The sequence below is a fragment of the Pelecanus crispus genome, chromosome 16, assembly GCF_030463565.1.
Source record: "Pelecanus crispus isolate bPelCri1 chromosome 16, bPelCri1.pri, whole genome shotgun sequence".
In the NCBI taxonomy this organism is placed as follows: Eukaryota; Metazoa; Chordata; class Aves; order Pelecaniformes; family Pelecanidae; genus Pelecanus; species Pelecanus crispus.
In genome coordinates this window covers 3,298,057-3,319,466 of record NC_134658.1, presented here as the reverse complement: position 1 = coordinate 3,319,466, position 21,410 = coordinate 3,298,057, and the positions used below count along the sequence as shown (strand labels likewise).

Here is a 21,410-nt window from a genome sequence, read left to right as displayed (position 1 = left end):
TGTAACAACTTCTGTTCCTCACTCTGTGTCGAAGCTGTCTAAAATGGACAAATTGTCAATTCCACCGCTTGCTAACTTGCTGTTCCTAATTACCTTATCCTCCATCCTCAGGTTTTTTTCCCACCTATCCTGCTGCCGTGCAAAGCACTGATTTAAAAGCAGCATACTGGGGGTGGGGACAGAATTAAACCAAAATTAGATGAGAAAAAGGCAGCAAGAAGCAAGTACAAAAATTTTGGATATAAAAACCAAGTCACTGTTAAATACAGGTAAATAAATAACAATCAATTAAAAACAATAAATAAATACTTTAAAAAAATCCTGTGCTTTCACAAATGCCCTGAAGATTTTCATCCACACTAAGAGAGCCGCTGAGTACCCAGCAGCAGGTACGGGGAACAGGCAATGCCGCGTCGTATAGGCAGCAAACTGCAAGCGTTGACAGCAACCAATTTAAACCTTTAGACGCCGTTTCCTTGCCTGTAATTTTTCGAAATTTGCTTCAGAGCTATGGCAGAGGACTCTTCCCTTTCTTGCAGGGCTCGGGATCCCTCTGCTGGTCAAAGGCCGCAAGATGCCTTGAGCGAGCAGGGTTTTTCCTGGGTGGGACAAAGTCCTCCCAGGAAAAATGTTCTTATCGCATGGGAACCCGCCGCCTGAAAGGCCCGTGTGAGGCAGCGAGGGCAAACCACCTGGGGGGAAAAAAAAAAAGCTACAAGAAGTCTTTGCGAAGGAGGGAAGATCTTCAAGGCAAACATCGGTAGGGCTGTCTGAAAAGAGAACAGACCTTTTCCTGGCAGCCGCACACATGACGGTGTCTGAAATAAAAATATTAAATAAAAAAAGAGCTGAGTGAACTGCACTCCTCTGCCATCAACGCCTGAAGGAAGCTCCCGTGCAGGAAACACTACATGAGAATTAAGTATCTGACGACGGCCTAATTAAGTTCCCCGGTCTCCGAGCTGGGCAAACGTGTTCTGACTTCTCCCGAGCTGGTGCCAAACCTCAAGGCGAAGGAGACTCGCGAGCTTCTTGTTCACGTCTCTTTCTTATGCTGCCTTGCCAACGGTGTGGCCACCATCCTTCTATCTGCCCGACTTCTTAATTGAGCAAGAACTCCAAAAAGTGACTAAGTGATACTGCTTACTGCTGGAAGGACCAGGATATTCAAAGGAACAGTAAATCACCTCTCAGGTGAAGGAAACCCAACAGCGACAAGCTGAGCAATGGCGCACTGACGTTTTCCATGGCATTCCAGGAGCTCAGAATTACCACTTGTTTTCTGAAAGCCTGGAGCAAGCAAGATCATAGCACTAACGCGCTGAAGTGGAAAACGTTTTCCTGATCATCTGCAAACAGCTGGAAGAGGAAAGGGTTTAGCACTCACACTGTTAGAATCATAGAATGATCTTCTAGTGAAGAGGAAAAGCACAGCTTCTACAGACAAAGTCTCCTCTACCAGAGGTTTTCTGAGAAAAGCCTTCCAATGTTTTTGGAGATTCAAAATAAACCACGAATTACTCCAGTTTTCTACCCATCCCTCTCTCTCCTGATGGAGATGCCGACTGCAGGTCTCCCCATCATGGTCAGCATCACACTGGGAATTAAGAGACCGTGCGGGGGACCAGGTTTCCTAAATCAAGCAAGCGCTTCTGAAACCCGTCAATCACCAAAGGCCAGAAACCTTGGGGCACCTCAAGCTCCTTTATGCCAACGCGTGGCTGGGAATACATTGACTCGGCCAGCCCCCAGGCTTCAGCGGGATCCTACGGATAACTGCAATGAAAGCTGCGTGCTCAAGAGCAGTACACAGAGGCTGGAAGCTCCCGAGCTCGTCAGGTAGAATAAAGGGGCAAAAACCCCAAAGAAGGGATAGGACTCCTGCAAGACGTTGGCACCCATCGCTTTTTCTGCGTCTTCAGCCACAACAAACTTCAAAAGGGGGTCTGCGAACTGTGTGGAGACATCCTACGGTGCTAACACCATGCTGCCCGTGCAAAGCACTTGGCACCCACGTGACAGCAAACGAGTGCTGTATGCACTACACAGAGGCTGTACAGAAGGGACAGCTGTGGGGTCTGTGTCGGAACATATCGACCGTATTTTCTTAAAAGCATCTGGGATACGTCAGGAAAAAAATCTGTATCTAGGGAGGACAAAGTGCACAGACTCTGTCCTGGGGACTTCAAGGCGGATGCGTTAGACTCACACAGCGGCCGTAATAACTGAGCGTTTCCTATTTTGAAACGGTAAGTCATCTTCTCAGTGCTTGCTGGGACACTGGAGACAGACGTTAACCTGAAAGAATTACTGATTTCAGGGAAAGAAAAGGACAATGAAAGGATGAGTCAAAAATAAAACACAGGGGGAGAAACACAAAGGCTGCTGGCTGAAAACAAAGCGCTGCTTAAGCAAGCTTCCAGGGGACTTTTATAAGGCCCTCTAATTGCTCTGCAACCCAGGAGTTTCCAGTATGAGAAATGCCAGAACAATGGGGAAAAAAAGGAAGATGAGAAGATGGCTCCGTGCGAAAGTGGGCGGAGAAGACGTCCCCGCTGCTCTCCCCGACGGAGGGCTCAGCGCGGAGGCGCCAGGCAGCGCCCGCCCAGCCAAGGGGACCCCGCAGCCCCGGGGCACCCCCAGCCCGGCCACCCCAAGCCGTTTCCGGGCCACCAGCCGCCCAGGGAGACGCGGCCCCGCAGCCCTCCCGGCCGGCCGCGGCTAGCTGCTTATCAACTCCCCAGCCACTTTTCCCAAAGACCCTCTAAGAAATGAAATTCCCACAGGCGTGCAGCAGCTTCCTCACACCCATCCTGTCTTTTAAATTACAGGCTGACTACAGCATGGGGCAGCTGTCTCCCAAGCAGCTCCTGCAAGAAAATCATAAAATGGGAATAATTACTTATCTGCTGCAAATCCCGTTCCCCGTTCCAAAGTGGGAAAACCCAGAGCTGGACACATTCAGCCCCAGGCTGCAGCGTGGTACGTGCTTCTGTTGGGACCGTGCCAGCTACACACACGGGCTGACAAAAACTGCTCGTGGGTCTACGTGAACTGATGTGAAGTGTAACCCAGCCAAAATTCTATTTTCTAATTTAAAAAAGAAAGTATTTAGTAATTTATAATTCTATAATTTTGATCAATACTGGGGAAGAAGAGCACCCAAACGCGCACGTTTACTCACAGCTGGCTGTTGCATACCCCTTTGAGGTTAAAGGATGCATTTAGCTCAGCCTTCCTCCTCCAGCCGTTCTTTTCCTAAGAACGTGATTATTTCAGGTACTCGTGATTGCCCAGACATTTCACAAGGTCACTTTACCAGAAAAAAGCCTAGCTTGATAAATATACACCATTTTTCACAGCTATGAGCTTTCAGAAAGCCAGGAGAGCCGGAGCCGAATCTTTACACACACCACCAACCCAACAAATGATCCACTTGCGCATCCACGAGACACGACAAAGTCAAACCCGCAACTTACGCTGCATTTAACCACAGATTTGCTGATTACAAGTCAGATTTAATGCCAACTTCTTGCGCCATTGTGTAACCCTGAAATCAAAGTCACCTGAAGTGACTGCCCCAGGCTGTCTCCCCCCACGTAACACAGCGGCAGGACGTGGGTCTAAACCCAACTGCTCTAATTTCCCTTTTTGCAAACAACACGTTTGGGTGTTCCCATCTGTCCTTGTATTTTTAGATATTTAGAAATACTCCTTGCCCTCTTTGTCACAAACTGCTTCTGATATCACTCCCAAATAGAAAAGGAGTCAGCCTCGAGCTTCTTATAAGGAAAAAAATGCCTGTGCTGTTTTTATAGCATTAAAACTTATTTTATAACCAAAGGAAACCACAACTACATTTAACACTGTCTTCCATTACAGGTGAAAGAGAAACTTAAAAAAGTAAAATGACCTTTTACAGATTTCAAGGCGAAAACCACACGAATGCAGAGCTATTCTATATGAGATTTTTTCTTGCAGCATTACGAAGCACGAAGTCAGCCACGGAGGAAACCTGGCTACAAGGAGAGGAATATTTTGTCAAGATGGGAAGACCCGTGCTAACTGCTCTGGGGCGCAACCCATTTATGTAAATGGTAACTCCGCTTTCTTTCCAGAGTTTGCTCACAAACAGATTAACCTTTCTCTGATCCAGTTTTTAAGATTCATTCTTTTGTTTGCCTGCAGGGGCAACAGATTTTTTCTAGTGCCAGATCTGGCATCTGGTTAGTCTTCATCATTAATTTATTGTAGCTATTTAACTGTCAGCTTAAGGACTGTACAGCTGCATAAATAAAGCTCAAAACACTTCCAATTCTATTAAAGCTCTGAACAAGGAAAGATGGTAAATCTGAACTTGATCTCGAAAAATCATATTTATTACTATTCCAGGCTAACCTTTAGCCAGCATCAAATTTATCACACATGCATGTAATAAACATGATAAATATAGTATTTGATGAGTGTGTATGTGCACGGAAAACTGTTCTGATAACCAGAAGTTTTGTTAAATCCAGACAGATATATGACAGAACCGGAACAAAGTGATTTTTTGAGCAAGTTCTAAATTATCTGGTGCAGATGCAACGAATAACCTATCTTGCTCATTTATGAGGCCTGGAAATGAACACTTCAGGAAGTTCAGATAAGCATTGCTTTATTATTTGACATTTGCTTTATTTATTTTAAAGATTTACTTTATCATATGCAAGAGCTCTGGGCCAGCTAGAAGCTCTTCCAGAAGATGTAGCTTGCATAAAGTAGTTTATCTTACCAAAATTAAGAAAGCCTCTCCCATGCGCTAACGTGCTTTTGATAAGGCCACATCGATGGGAAATTTTCAAAAGCAAACTCACAAAATCCTCAGCTAAAAGCTAAGTACTGCTCCAGACAACATTGCATATTTTGGGTAAAAGAAGAAACTGTATTCTAACCTCATTTATTTATTATTGAAAACTTAATGGGTATTTTAAAACATTTGACAAGTTTACGGATCGGCCCTACGTATCTATTTTATTCAAGGATAACAAACAATTGGTGCTGTTACCGAGATCCGCACAAGAAAAACAGTTTGTTTTTCAAACACTTGCAAACGTTATCCGTAATTCAGAGATGCGGAAACAAGGAGGCAATACGGAAGCCTTCCTGTTTAACAACTGAACTAGTCGTTAAGAGACAAACACGTAACATAGGCGCTACAACTCCTGCTCCAGCGTTTCACCTACTTCTTCTGCAAAAGCCGGGACCCTGCCGCGGGAGCGCGAGCAGCAGCCAGGCAGCAGGCATCGCGCCGGCCCGGCAGCGCGGCGTCCGCGCCCCTGCGCCAAGGCAGAGCAGAGCAGCGACCCGCAGGGCTGGGACAGTGGCACCGTGGCTCTTACCCAGGTTTAAACTTGAGGATGATCCGTGTGAAGATAAGGAAGGTGGCGGAGTCTGAGAGTGGCCGGGTCCTTGGCTGGGCAGAGGCATTCCCACAGGTCCAGGAGAGGAAGAAAACCCAAGGCCATTATAAAAACTGTGTCCTATAGGTGTCAAACTGCTGGATGTCCTCTTGTACAGGTCGCTGCTCCCTGTAAGGGAGTCTCGGCGGGAGCCGCTGCCCGTGTTGGAGTTAGCAACTGAAAAAAGGAAGAGAGAAAAATTGTGTGATGTCAACAAGCTGCCCGAGACAACTGGATGGCGGGAGAGCCAGTACAACAGCTCCTATGAACAACTTCACCGCACCAGGCTGTTGTTTTCCTGTGCCCAAACGAAATGCACTCCTTAAAACCACACTGGTAATGATCAAGCAGAAATCCTCGATTTAAAAAAAATGAGCTTGAACCCTGCCTCTGCACACAGTTTTGTAGTTTTTATACCAACAGAACACATTGAGAAACACAGCTCCACAAATCTACAAGCAGAAAGATCAAGAAGGTAACAACCTACCAAAAGCAAGCGACAGAGTGAGACGGCAGCGAACTCGAAGGCTTTTGGACACAAACGCTTCACGCGTGGCTTCTGAACCTTCAGAAGGCTTGTATACTTCAAAGCTCTTTTCCCCTAAGCATATCACTTAGCTTAACAGAAGATATTAGATCGCCCTACAAGTGTTTATTCTTTGGCCATTAGCGCTAAAACAAATCCAACATGAGATTTTATCTGTTCCTGTTTACTTAAGAGCATGTACAGCTTCGTGTACATCTACTTGAAATCCTTGTGCTCACTTTTCATTATATTAGAAAACAGCTCCTGTTTGCACCAAGCTTTATTGAGATGGAGATCAGAATTCAATTTAACACATAAACCCAACGGTTTTTTGAAGAGTTGCCTTGATAGTCAAATACAAACTCTTTAAATGCACCGTCAACTTGAGGAAAAAAATCAATTTTGCATTAAAATCTTGTTTAATAAATAGGGAAATTGTTAATGGTAATGAACTAAACATTTTTCATGACTGCGCACAAGTTCTAGAAGCAACAGCCGCACATTTTTATTCATCGATTGAGGGAAAACAAGTTTGTGCATCTTGGCGTTGAGTAAACGAGTAATTGAATTCAATTAGTTAAATAAACTGAAGCGACAAAAGCGAATGCTGTGTTTACCTGAATCCAAGATGGTTCAAATTCTCAGGCTGGGTTCAAGAAAAATATTTAGAATAACTTTTATTTAAAACTGTGATTTGATGCAGTGGCAGTATGTCCCTCAGCCTTTTCCGACGGAGCAGGTTCAAAAGGCATGTTTTGACTTGCCCTTCACACTGATGAAAGCAGGAAAGCTCAGGACATAATTACTAACTCTGAGACTAAGCAGTAATTAAAACAACTGTTCTACTTCAAAAAAACCCAAACCTAAGGAAAACCACCCCAACCCACAGACATCTTTCTGGTTTGGTTTTATTCTGGGGGGGAATCTTGTCTCCAACTGCCTAATGAACAAATCAAAACAAACCATGGATGTAACATTTCTTGCAACCACAATAAGTGACTTTTTTTGGTGTACGACAGAAACAATTCCCAGAATAAAGCATGGAAACCATCTCAGATCAGCTTTTTTAAAATCCCAAGAAGTTACTTAGCCATTATTCTGAGGTAAGAGTTAGCACATGGACGGACACCGCTGCGGAGCCAAGTCCTGCTAGTCCAGCATCTGCACCGAGCACGTGCGGGTAAAGGCAAGGAAATCCAAAGCTGTTTAAAAAACTTAATCTGTAGCAACAAGGGGACGACTGATGACGTGTAAAACAAAACAAATTCATTACTTTGGTACTTCTAATATATCAACTAGTGAAAGAAGATTCACCAGGAAGCGCTGCCGGTTTTGAAAGCCGAAGTAGTCCCTAAAGGAAAACGTCCATTTAACCTCAGACGGACGAGGAGGAGGGCTTGGCAGCTCGGTGCCGCAGCGCCAGCTCCAGCAGCTCACAAGCCCACTAGCTGCATCTGGAGCTACCCGCTTCTCTCCTTTTTCCCATGAAGAAACTGCTGTTCTTACCTCACAGAATCATGGAATCGTTTAGGTTGGAAAAGACCTCTAAGACCATCCAGCCCAACCATTAACCTACGCTACCAAGTCCACCACCAAACCAGTTAAGGGCAGAGTAGCAATTTCATGTTTCCTGGCTTGGTGGCTGCATTATTTTTTAATGAAGTAAAACTGGGAATCATTAAGATTGGAAAGGCCCTCTAAGATCATCAGTCCAACCATCAACCCAACACCCCCATGCCCACTAAACCATGTCCCCAAGTGCCACCTCTGCCCGTTTTTTGAAGCCCTCCAGGGATGGGGACTCCTCACCTCCCTGGGCAGCCTGTTCCAACGCCTGACCACCCTTTCCATGAAGAAATTTTTTGTAATACCTGCTGTCCCAAATCCTCCCAGCGCAGACCCCAGCGTAGCACCGAGAGAGCTGCTGCTTCCAAATCCCAGGGAAGTGTTGGCAGGCTGGGCAGAGCCCTGAGAAAAGAGCGAGCTGCTCTGGGAATTGCTGCTGAGAGAGTTGTTGCCGTAGAACGAGCTGGATGCCAGGTTGTTGGTGGGCTGCTGCTGGGGCTGGGGCTGCTGAGTTCCTAGAGGGCGAAATGGTCCGTTTGTCGTTCCTGCCAGGCCGCCCGCTGCGCCGTTGGCTGAAGCTGCAGCCGCTGCAACTGCTAGAGAGAAAGTAATTGGAAGCAAAGACTGAAAAATTCATTTTCGTAGCAGTTTCGGAAGTTAAAACTTAGCAGGTTCCTTTTATTGACTATATTTTTTTTTCTTTCCTCTCAAGATGAAAATCTCCCGTTTGCATAAAACTCTGCATAAAATCTCTTTACTTTATATCAGAGCTCCACAAGCCTTGCACAGAGCCACTGAATACCAACAATGTCTAGTTATTATTACTGCTGTTTGTATTATTAGAGCTACACAGATCAAACACACAAAAATGTTCCCTTTCTCCTAAGATCTAAGATTCCAATCAATACAGCCACACACTTAGCAACAGCTAATTAAGAAACACAAGTTTTGAAACAAGCAACATTGTCCTTCAGCTCACGAAACGCAATCCTGCGGTGCTAAGAACATCAAAACCAAGTACTTTTGTTTTTCAGCCAGTTCCAAAGTAAAAGAAAAAGCAAAATAAACAAGAGCTACAAGGAAACAATTAAAAGACCCATTTCATAATCTGTTACTAACACTGGCAAAGACTGCTTACACGTACAAATTCTGGCTGAAAAATTCCTTTTAAAGCCTTGAACTCCCCAAGAACCCTAATAAAACCCCAAAAAACCTCGTGGCAAAGGCCGGGCGTGTAACATTTTACGCAAGGTGATCATTCGGGAGTTCTACGCAGGCTAAAGCCTTTTCTTACGTGGGAAACTAGATGCCAGCAGACAAATTTAAATAACTGTCGTGAAACTCTGCAAGCTAACAGGGTTTCTGTGACGTTGCCTCTCCGAGGCTGTTCCGGCGGCTCCGCACGCAGCGAGCACGGAGGGTGTTCTCAACAACCCCCGCAACGGATCTCAGCGAGGGCAAGGGCGTCCTCGTGGCCAGCAGAGCCCAGGGGACTTCAGCTCCGCCCTCCGCCGGGGACAGAGCAGATTTTCGCTTGCCGGGACTGGGACTCACCCGCTTGCGCGGCGGAGGAGCTGATGATGACTGGAGCGGGGGCTACCAGGCGGACGGGGGCCCCCAGGCCGTTCCTGGCCCCCGCGTTCACCACGAGAGCACCCGTTTGGTCGTAGTAAGCAGCAGGAGCCAGCACCGGGTAACCTGGAGAGGCAAATTACAGGCGCACAGGTAAGGCAACAAGCCGCGCAACACACGGCGGATCAGTCGTCTTCAGATGAGTATGGAGCAATAGGATTTTTAAAGGAATATCTGAATGGAAAAAGAAAAAGCAACAACAGCGCTGCTTCTCCTGAAGGGGGGAAAAAACAACAAAAAAAATCCATATTAACAGTCTATGACCTTACACTAGTAAGGCTTTCAGGTAGAGAAGGCTTTTTCCCCCGAACCTACTATACTAGCATTACCCTCTGTAAATTCAGTTACATGGATAAAAAAAAAGGTCTTGGAATACAAAAGCACTATTTCTTTTCCCTTATAAGTACGACGTATGCTGGGACTTTTCATATATGCGAACACCCTGCACTTCCCACTCTCCCACTGCACGCTGACGTTGTTCAGTGTGCACACACATGCAGACAAGGAACCTTAACTTATGTATTTTCAAAGGTATGTATCATAAAGCATTCTTTAATATATATAAAAACTCTTAAATATGCTGGTGATACGCAAAGCAACAAATTTTCAGTAGTGTATAGCTATTTAGGTACCTCACGATATAATTTTACAGTTAAATAAAACTTTCAGGGAAAAAAAGTGAAGCGATTCTCCACAGTAGGGCCACAAAGAGAATGTTCTCTGCGAATATTTGCTTTGCAAGTATAACCCCCAAAACCCCAATAATGCAGATTTAAGGAAATCTGCAGATTACTTGAAAACATGCATGTTACAATTCACTCCGTAACTTAATACGGCAACATTCTTCATAAGCTATTTAAAAAAAAAAAAAAAGAAAGTGTAACAACCATGTGACACTTCCAGTGAGGAGACCTGAGGCTGAAACAATCCTGTTGTCTTGCATTTGACCAACAGGACATACTTCCACTTATTCAAAAAAATACTTATTTTTATTCCTTTTGCCATTACAATAATATTCTATATAACTGAATATCAAAAACATTTGTACCACGCAGCCTCATGGACCAGAGCTAAAATTCATACAGTAGCTCCTCTCTTGCAGAATTATAAATGACAATAAAACCCCGCTTCCTTTTATCCATTTTCTTTCCTTGTTTTTAAGCCACTAGGTATTGGCCTGGAAGCAATTATGAAGGGGAAGTCCTTACGCTGTTGAAGTCTAGCACGTGGCAGGGATGGAAAGACAAGGCTTATAAATGGGACTAAGGTATCTCTGGGGTTCTACATAAAGATCACCTAAGCTAGCATGACCCACAGAAAAATCTGAAAGCAACTTCCAAGAGGAGCCATCAATTCTTCCAATAACGCAAGCAACCAGCGCACCCGTACCGCAATACAGTTGGCAACATTTGTTTTCATCTATGACGCAGGGACCTAAACCCTGATTTAACTTGAACGCTGCATGGGTAGTTAGGTTCGCATCGCACAGCCTCTCGAAAATGCCTTCTATACCCGCAGATTAAAACCAAAAAACAAGAAGAACAAAATACTGGCGAACGCCAGGCCAACGTGACACCACGCAGAGACTCAGGATAGAATTTTCTCAGATCTCCCTGGGCACTGGAGAAGTTGCAGCTCCCTCGGAGCCCCTACCTGGCATCCCCGCTGCCAGCCCTTGTCCAAAGGCAAGGGCGGAATTGACGGCTGCGGCAGCCACCAGCGGATCGGTCTGCTGTCCCTGCTGGTTCTGATTCGGGGTCAGAGGACGCTGACTGGCTCCTCCGCGTAGGACCTGGAGAAGACAGAGGAACATCAGTTTATTTTGGGACCCAGGAGTAAGCCGCAATCAGCAGACACCGGAAGGAGCATCAGCAACAGCCTAGTCGAGGTTCTTGCACGCGACGGCAGCTTTGTCACAACCGCGTGTGAAAAGCCCTCACACGTACTCAGGACAGAGCTGCCTTCGCCGCCACAAGCCTTCGCGCTACTTCATGGGTCAACGCAGAAGACCCAATTTAAGTAACGCATCCCCTCTCTCGGGCTTACTGAGCACCATCTGGAAGCGCTTCATCACCCGAGCTCTTTCCTTTCTTGATGTACCTTCAACACTCATCCTTTGTTAGCAGCGTTTGCAAGCCACCCGCCCCATCCCAGATAACATTTTGTCTCTGCCACAAAAGCACCGCTTGAGTGAAAACCTTAAAAAGCCCGGCTTAGGAGCTGGGGGGCTGACGACACGAGGTGACATGGGTTTTTCCAAGCTTCCAGCCCCCGTAAGAAAACAGCGACCCAGTGACACGACACTTACTCATCAGCAGTAATGACCAAAGATCACACACCATCTTTTATACGTAGTTCTTGTGGTTGAAGCACGTGTTGCTCTCAGAAGGGAAGATGGCAGACTGACCTTTCCTGTAATTACCTGCGACAGGCTTTGTTTGCAAAAGCCTTTTACTCAAAGTGGTGATGCAAGAGTCTGCACCCACTAGCGAGGTCGGCTTATTAAAAAAGCCACCCTTTGGTACTCAGCACGCCTTGTTGCAAAAAGCAACGTCGCGTGTGTCACCCGATAAAGTTATTAAAAGGAAAAAAACGACTGTGCACTGAGAGACTGGGAGAGGATCCTGAAGGTAACCCATTTAGACGAGCATCCCAGTTTGCTATCACCGCCAAAGCCTGAAGGTGAACTCTTCAGCCCAGGGAGTCTCACGCGTCGCAGCTGCTTGGTAAGCGCGCACCGTGCAAGGGCACCGTCCGGAATACGCGCGATGGATGGCAGGCTGCAGGAGGTGAAATGTTGGCGTTTTTTATAAATACGCTATTAAGATGTCGTGAGCATCACAAATCAACCATCCATAATCATCGCTCTAGGTTTCCAAAACATTTGCCTCAGCACTTCTTAGAAAAACTTCGTCCAAAAAATACACACTGTAACCTCTTATGGATGGAAGGTTTGCATTAAAAATAATACCCGGATCCCCACTCATGCCTGCTTCACGGCTACACAAGTAATGAAAAATATTATAAAGCTTACTGATGATTGATACCTAAGCCTTTGCAGAGGCTCTCTTAGCACACACCTTCCTTACGGGGAACGGCTCTCAGTCTGAATGCCAAAGCGAAGTGGCTTCAACGCAGTCGTAATGCCGTTCCACCTGCGCGCACGTTTTACCTGTTCAACACGCTCCTGCCGGACCTGCCGCGGGGGGAGGTTTGACGATTAGCTTTGTCAGGAGCAAAGTGTTCTCCTCCTGATCACTGGTCCAGAATCGTTGGTATGAAACATAATTGCTTTTATTATCTGAAAAGGCCTTATAATACTGCCAAGTGCTGCTTTTTGCTTTTCAAAGCAGAAGCTAATAAATCAGCTGTCTTCTATAATGGCTACCCCAAACACCCAGGGGCCAGGAAGAAAGGCTCGGTGCTACCGTGCGAAGGAGCCGCCTCGCTCTTCGGTAGGATACGAATCCATTTTATTTCCAAGCAGGAAGTACTGCGGGACAGGGGCCAATAAAACTGTATAAAGCCACCATTGCCTAACCAAACACCAGGCAAACTAGCCGGGGTCGTGCCGGAGAGCCGGCCAGGCAGCAGAAGCCTGAGCCGCTTCTCGACACCCGTCCTAGGGCCCTCCCAGGTCTGAAAGGAGAAGAGCAGAGTACATCCAACCGTGTGTCCGAGGGGAACGAGAACCAAAACACGGATGGTGAGACGCCTCTCATCCCTCTAGCGTTTAACTTCATTACACAGTGTTAGCAACCATCAGTTTAGTCTGAAAGTTTGGATTTCCCAAATACTGATTTGAATAGCAAGCTAACAATTTCCACTCCCAAACAACTTCATAAAACTTTTAGGATGGCTTTTTATTATAGTAAAGGAAGAAAATTATTGTTCCCTATCAATTCTCGTACCAGTCTCTCAGTTCCACCTTCTACTCCAGCAGCTGCTAGATTCACATTTGCATCCTCGACATCAGAGGTACAACTATGATTGAATCCCAGACCTTTAAAATGCTTATTTTGTCTAACTGAAGTTGGGAGAATTAACCTAGTTAAATTCCAAGTATGGGGGGGGGGACGCCGGGGATGGACGACACACCCTGAACAAGAAATTACAGTGATTCATCAAAGATGCACAGCAATTTTCAACAGAAGAAGAAGTACAGGCTATATAATCCAATACGCTGTCACTGCCAAGGGATTAAGACGGAAGAGGTGGACGGTGCAAACCCCATCAAGCACACATCATTTACAAAGTATGCAAGGAAAAGCTTCCCCTTATCAGCCCCCAGTGTGACCTCTTCATTGTTTTTTTTTAAAAAAAAAAAAGCAAATACCATTTAAACAAGTTACCTGCCTCAATGTTCATCTCTAACACACTTAAAGGGGTAATAGCAGATCATATGAAAACCCTTCACTGATTTCATTAATTTGGGCCTTTTAGGTGTCAAATTCCCCAAATTTTTGTGCAGACTAAAGCAAAACGGCTGCATAGTTCACCTTATAGAAATAGCAAATTCAGTGTTTTCTTTTCACACTCATCTTTTGTCTCCAAGTCCTCACACGGATACCAAACCAACTCATTCTGCTGTTATTTTGACCCTTTTAAAGCTCGTCTTCATCAAGAAAAGCATCCTATACGGGACAGCGCCCTGAAGATGAGAACACGCTTATTGACATTTTGTATTTGACACACATTTTCATTGTCTCCATGGTCTTCAAGTTGCAGCGATCGGCATGAAAACAGGTCGCAAATTGATGATTTCCACTCGCACGCCAACAGCATGTGTTTGCTGCTGTGTCGCTCAGCAGTGTTCGCAAACTGCTGAGATTATTTGTTCTCCAGAGCATTACCACACAGTAATTCACCACCACAAACGTACGTGCGCTATCCTCCATATGCGCGATGCAGAAATGACACAACAGAATGTATAGATGCTGCTTCTTTTTTTAAGGGAGGCTAAAGGCTCTTCTCCTGACACAACTGAGTGTCAGGAGCAATCATTAAAAAAATAAAAAAAAATTGGGATTCTTCAAAGCTGCCGTGTTCCCTGTCAACGACTCGACATGCAAAGCATCCTACCCCCTACCTGTTGTTGGCCCTGCTGGGTTTGCTGAGTGGTCTGCTGATTTGCCGAGTTAGTTGCAGCGGCAGCCGCAGCAGCTTGCTGCTGGAAGAGACTGGCAGGATAAACTCCCCAGGGCGTAACTCCATAGTACTGGTGAGGAACAACCGCCGGACCTAAAATGCAAAAGGAATCAGTGAGCTTCTGTAGCGTGACAAGCGTTACAAGCAAACCGTCACCAAAAATACCTGCTCATCCAAATCCTATTTCAAGGTCATCTGCTTCAAATCTTTTGCAAATACGGAAGGATTCTGGCATTTGTATTATTTGTTTTTAAAAAGCTTAGAAGTCAGACCTGAAATTTCATCTTTATTTGGTTTTACCTTATTGGATGATGTCAAATTTTGCCACCAGTGATCCTGTTGAAATTCCATGGTTTTATTGTTGTGCCCTAATTTTATAGTGAAGGAATAAAACTTTATCTCTAACCAAAAGAGAAGGAAATTTGTTTAAGCACAGAGATATGCAAGTCTCTTCAGCTGACATTCAGAGCTCAGTTACACCTACCATTTAGCTCTCTAATAAATTTAAAAAAAAACCAAACAAACCCTTTGCAGCTAGGCAGCATCAATTCTCAAGTGTCTAAAATGTTATTTTTCTAGCTACTCAGTCCTACTTTGCATTCACAAACCACCTTAAAAGATCCTGCATGATCCTGTATCTCTTTACATTCCCTCCTCAAACTGCTGGCTACATTTTAGAGGCTTAAACATAATAATAATCTTGGAGAGCAACAGAAAAAGCATAACTTTAGAAGATTCATTGTGTTTTATTAAGTCTCAGGATACTGCACGCTTAATTTGGCAGCAGAATGGCAGCCTATATCCTTAAATAATTCCTGTTGGTGAGGAATGGCATTAACACGGAGGAAGCAGTGAGTGCCCTGCGCCGAACGGTGGAGTCCCTCCCACCAAACAGCACGTATACGAATCCAATCATATTTTTTAATATGTCTGTTCCATATCTTTTGGAAAGGCCAGCAGAAAAGTAGAAGTATTTCTTTTGCTTTTCAAAGACATCACCCATCCCACAGGTTCCTTCCCCACAGTAGGAGTAACTTAGGGCACGCTAGCCTTTTTAAGGTCGAGTGCCACAGTCGTATTTGACACTGCAGAATAAACGAGTCTGTAGTGAATTTGAACCACACACTCATTCTTATATGGAGTAAAAATAGCTTCTGTTTTAAGAGAGACGGTTAGCATTTGAGTGCTAACCAAGTCATGTTAGTGTTGCTGTTAGTTACGTCTTACAGCAAGACACTGCAAGGAGAACAAGTGTAACACATGAAGATTATGAGCGTTTGCCCCAAGAGACTTAAAAAAATACTCCCCCCAAATGAGGGATGACAGTAAAAAAGAAGATGCAAAAAGCCACTACTGAGTGTAAACGTGGGTATGACAAAAGGAAAAAAACCCGGGAAGGACTTTTCGGTTTGGTTTTGGTTTTTACACAGTACACGTGTTTGTCTCGATGCAAAAGCAACCCCGTGTGCAAGTGCGGGTCTCGGCCTGGCTGAACTGCTGCTCCCGCGGTCAGGACTGCAGGCTGGCTGCATTCAGCAACGCTTCAAGCTATTCATTTCACCGTCAATGCCTAATATTAAATTCATATTTCAAAAGTGTAACAGCTACTCTCCTTTGTTTTCAACCACTGTACTTTCCCCAAATGTAGGGGTCTGTAGCGTCACGAACACGCGTGCCCAGCTCTACGTACCGCAGGGAGATGTTACAAGCAGCCTGCTGCCTAACGCCAGGCACTGCAGCAATACGCGCCGAACAGCCGGCTTTCTATCTCACACTAAAGCTCTGCCACGAAATCCACCCTTGCTGGATTTACTATGTACCGTCAGTCCGAGAAGGTGACTCGTCTTACTCAGATTTGTCTTGGAGCAGCAACCACTTGTTTCTTCCCTTCCAACCTGGAAATTCATGAGCAGTGGCAGCTAAAATTAAAAAACCTGCAGAAAATGGATCGGTCCCACAATGGTACTGCTTACCTTAAGTAGTTACAGACCATCCACAGCTCATCGGTGGATTATAACCTGTTTACATTCAGTCAGTGCCGAGCGGACAGCAACTGCTCGGGTACTTCTGCACTCAACAGGAAAATAGTTGCAACCGCTCTATTTTATGCAAGTAATTAGTCTGCATTTGCCCTCACGCTACTGGGAATTTGCTGCAATACCCTTTACCTGGGCAAAATGTGGGCATCTCTCTGGGTTATTTTGATCTCAGTTCTAATTATCAAACAAGCATAGTCTAGATGGGTTTTTCTTCCTAGTTAGAGGTTGCTCATCAGATCTGCAAAAGCCTTAGGTGTTTAAAAGAAGAAGAGACACAAAGTCTTTGAAGTTTGCAGGCAGCTGGGCTTAGAACGACTGCAGGTCTGGCTCAGCTCATTTGAGCGCATGGTGAGGCTCATTATTGAACAGCGTTCTCAGTGAGGGCAAGCGTGTCATCATTGCCAGACTTCCAAAAACACACAGAGTGTTTCTTTACTTCAGGAGATACTGCACCTGCTTTTACACTTATTAAAGATACACATACACGAGAAAATAAAAGCCATTCTAATTGCCTTTGAAATCAAATATTCCCACTACTATGTCTCACACGTTGGCCACAGAGACCCAGAAATACTCCTTTCACAAAACATTAGCAAAACCGTCTGTAAGTGTGTTCGTAACAAAATTTTTGCTCTTAATCTCAGCCTTCACACTCAAATCTCGGTAAGCAGAAGCCATACCTGCTCTCTGCAGGAACAGCCAGCCCCCTCTTGCCAAGGACGAGGACTTAGCGACCACCAGGTAAACAGCCTCAAGAACCTCACGTCCGAAATGCGAGGCTGCAAATAGCAACTGGATCAAATACTATTGACCTGTGAGGTGATCACGATGACCGGTATGGCAACCAGTCTTTTTAGGGATGGGGGGGAGAAACAGCCGAACTCAAACGGCTCTGGTGCAGCCCCGTGCAAACCCTGCCGCGCCGCGCCTGGGGCCAGCGCAGATCCAGAAGAGGAGAGGCACCCTTGCGTGGCACCGTGCCCGAGGCAGCTGGGGAAGAGCCCGCCGCGCGCGCTCCCCCAAGCCCCGCTCCTAGGCGGTATGTGCGTGCGTCCGTAGAATCATGGAATCGTTTAGGTTGGAAAAGACCTTTAAGATCATCCGGTCCAACCATCAACCCAACATCACCAAGTCCACGCTAAACCAATCAAGGGCAGACTAGACCAAACCATCCATACCTGTCTCCAGCTCCGAGCTGGCTCTGCACGGGACACAGGCCAGCACCAAGTCAATGAGGCTTCTAAGAAACCCAAGCTTGAGAAGCGCAGCGCAGACGCATCCAAACCGGCTCTACCTTCAGCCTAGGAGCACCGTGTTTCTCCCGTATGCACATTATTCCAGCATCCACTTCTCTACAAAGAGCAGAAACGCTTTTCTACCTGTAACACACCACCTCAGAGGGAATCAACATTTCCCAACTTGTCTTACGAAAGGCAAGATTTCTTTTGAGCGACACCTTTCTCAAATGATAGAAGGCAATTTCACAACACTTTTTAAAGACATCAGCATCTTCCCCACAGTTTAAACTCACAAATGATTTTTTTCTTGAGTCTAAGAAGCCCTTCCCTCTGCATTCAAATTTGTTCTTTAAAATGCTACTATTGTTGGGAAGAAAAGACTATTATCACAGGGCTGACAGTCTTACAGTCATGAAAAAGCTGCCATAACGGCAGAATCTTAATTGACAGAATTATCTCCACCATAAAACACACAAAAGTTTCCCCTCTGCTCTAAGAATAACTGTGAGCAATAGACTACCAACAGCTCTAAACTCATTTCTTCCATCTCATAAACTTCTCCAGGTCCTCCCAATTTAACACTTCCATACACATCAGGGAGGCCTCCTGGCTTTGTACATAACTCTACACATCTGCATTGCCCCACGCCCCTTCAGTGCTGCACTCGGTCATTACAGAGCAAGGGCTTCCAAAACTGCTCCAGTCTAGACAGAAAAGGTGCCTCTGCTAAACCAAACATCAACAAGGAGTGGAGTTTGCTATATTGCCATTTCTAGCTGTTGGGGTCCAAAGCCCAATGAGGTGGATGAAGTAACTCGTATTTCTCAGTGCTGTAACACTCTAAGTACATTGCAGCACATTACACGTTCTTTTGTTGTGCCTTCAAGAGTCATAAAGTTTAAAAATTATTCAAGTAGAGATCCTGATGCCAAGTTCTGGGATGCTTTAGGTATCCTGGGGTATGTTATTTCCTAGTTCAAATTTATAAGGCATCAATCAGATATTTTCAGGCAGCTGCAGCTTCAATACTGCTGAGAAAAAGGGGAAAAAAAAAAAAAAAGTTGTCACAAACACACTCGCCGTTTCCTAGAAATCTCGCAGCAGTTACATGTGGTCTTTCTATGAAATCAAGACGCTGACCTCCTGCTCCACTGAACTTCAGCGTGTTACTGGAGTACGAGCACTAGCTTTAGAAGCACTGCGGTGATGCAAAAGGTCCAACTGGAATCCGCTTTTTACAGTATTCGTTCACAAAGCACCTCTTCTGACTGTAACTGGAATTGCTAGCGCTCCAGCACCTCTGCCCCGCTAAGTCCTGACTGACGCTTCCTAATTATATTTGCCACCAAGAGCTCAGGTCATTCATTCAGCACCATACATTCATCATCACACGATATTTTATCGACTCCTGGACTATTAGAAGTATCCTTGTACTCTAGCTCTTGGCTTTCTTCCATTTAATCACAGTGTCATTTGTTTGCCAACAACATGTTGTTACCTAAACTTAATCTTGCATTGTTGTTATGCAATCAGCATACAAAATTCACAGCAGCCAAAAAGTCCAAAGCCCACATCTTCAAATTAGAATCTGATTCTTTACACACTTCCATATGATCCATTGAACTGGGTAACGGCTGCTGAAATCCTGTTTCAGAGCTTGACCTGATACTGGCCTCAAAGCTTAAAAGCTAAGCAGCGGTTGCGTAAGAGCTGTTAAACACGCCGAGAAGTCACGTACCAAACCACACGGCTGTTTGGCAGAGCGCTATATTCACGTACAACCAACATTTTATGGCTTTGGTTTGGTACAAGCTATCCCCACAGTGGAAGAGATTTGCAGTGAGTATACAAGTTGTAAACGGAGTGTGGCAATAGCGTGCAGGCTCCACTAAAAATCACCACTACTCTGAACCAACCAGTTTTTATTGAAAATGTAGAAGGCTGCCTCTCCCACTGGCTCACGGAAAAAAAAAAAAAGCATGGTTATAAAAATGCTTTTCTCAAAGTACATTCTTCCTTTGTCCTCAATGCTTAGGCAAGAACTTTATGGCATATGCAGCAAAAGTTCAACATACAATGTGTTCTTCACACTGCCTGATAAGCTGTTTTACCGAGCTGTCATCTCAAGATACAACAATTTTGGCGATGACAGTTGGCAAGAATTTGGAAACTGATACGTGAACGTTTTGGGAGAAAGATCTTGCACAAAGACAAGAGCCACCATCTTTGCTTGCCATCTGGAAAACTGCATATTCAGAGTATAAGCCTCACAGCAGATATGGGATGTTTTTACCTAGAGAACCTAAAAAGCAGAAATTCTTAACAGACTCTAGCAAAAGGGAAAGATATCATTTGCAGGATGCACTACAGCAAATCAGGCTAAACAGCAATGAGATACAGCTTTCCTGGCAGGAAAACACGTCCTCCATCTTTCTAGCATTTAATAAGTATATTTTCAAGGGTATCTCTCACTACTGTCAGTTACTAAAAAACCCCAAACATGTAGCAACATTTATGTCTGCAAGTGTTTCATTTCAGATTTGCTACGGTTGTTTATCCTCAACAGAAAGAGAGCCCATAGCAAGTGTTATACAAGAATTATCACATTTAATCTACAGAAAATAGGGTTTCCAAGCCAAATTCTGTTTCAACACACTGATACACTTCTCTCTCCACAGAAATTACAACGTACTAGTATTTAATTTCTACAATCACAGACTCAAGAGCAGCTTTGGTACTGAAAATGGTCACGAACGCACAGACAACTGGAAGCATCTCACCTAATGTCGCAGCTGCTGCAAGTCCGGCTGCGTACGGATCTGTTCCCGGCGGAGCGGCGCTGATGATGTACGGATTGGGGACAAAGGCAGCAGGAGCTAAACCTGCTGAAAACATACCTGTCAGTGAAAACAAACTTAACTAGAACTGAAGCCCTACCACAACACCCCTGGCTACCTGGCTGGCGAACGCAAAAGCTCAGGTTGCTTTAGCATTTTCAAGCTTTTTGCGGGTTGTTTTCTATAGGGAGTGAGCAACTGCCACATTTCCCAGAGTCTTAACAGAACAATCTACAGAGGATACAATTTACATAAAAGAAACCTAATTCCAAGGATGCGATGCCCCGTAAGGAAAGCTGAAGCGGTAAAATACTCTATGTACAATACCCATACCTGCTCAGGTACCTCTGCAGCGCAGAGATACACCCTTACTGTTTAGGTGACTATTAGCACCAGCTAGATATTAACCGTAGCTAATTGCTTGTTCCTATTCTGTATTTTCTACAGCAAGCTGATCAAGAACCAATTTACCCTACTTTCTGACTTCCATGCCCACTACACCAGTACTTCAATGAATTAGTTTGGAAGGAGCTCAGGAGTGTACAGGTAACACCGCAGGGCACTATCGCTGCCATGTAGGCATTACCTTCCTCTGCAAGGAAAGAGTTTAATCATTAGAGAAATTACTGGTGGGCGGGAGGGGGGCGTGGAGGGGAGGTGCAGGTGAAGGGGAGTAAGTTAAAAAGCTAAGTAATTTTAATTCAGGTCTATCCCTGAGCTCCAGTCAGCATACAAGTGCACTGCACAGAGCTGGAAGAGTCCCAACGCGTTTGTATCGGGCTTTCGGGTAGGAAGAACTACCACTTAAACTGCTCAGCGTGCTAAAAAACGTTTAACCCCATGATAACTTAACTCAAATCATCCGTGAGTAGCCCTTCTACACTTGTCTTGGTTTTCTATGCGCAGGATTAAGTGCTTTCTTCCCAGTTAACCTATACTGTTTTAATAATATGAATCGTGTGTTTGCATAAATTACATCGTTA

At 45.0% G+C, this 21,410-nt stretch overlaps 1 protein-coding gene and 1 non-coding gene across 2 annotated transcripts in view; both read right to left on the bottom strand.

Moving 5' to 3' along the window:
- Positions 1-21,410, bottom strand: part of PUM1 (pumilio RNA binding family member 1) — a 78,504-nt gene that overhangs the window by 13,812 nt on the left and 43,282 nt on the right. Inside the window, exons 9-14 of the mRNA XM_075722194.1 lie at positions 20,371-20,472; positions 14,255-14,406; positions 10,819-10,957; positions 9,088-9,231; positions 7,839-8,129; positions 5,382-5,618 (exon numbers count right to left, since the gene is read on the bottom strand). Of these exons, the coding sequence (XP_075578309.1) occupies positions 5,382-5,618; positions 7,839-8,129; positions 9,088-9,231; positions 10,819-10,957; positions 14,255-14,406; positions 20,371-20,472 (1,065 nt within the window). The remainder of the gene's footprint in view (positions 1-5,381; positions 5,619-7,838; positions 8,130-9,087; positions 9,232-10,818; positions 10,958-14,254; positions 14,407-20,370; positions 20,473-21,410) is intronic.
- On the bottom strand, positions 16,675-16,758 carry LOC142595071 (small nucleolar RNA SNORD103/SNORD85). Its single transcript, XR_012831692.1, has one exon. It is a non-coding gene; the product is annotated as a small nucleolar RNA SNORD103/SNORD85 (small nucleolar RNA).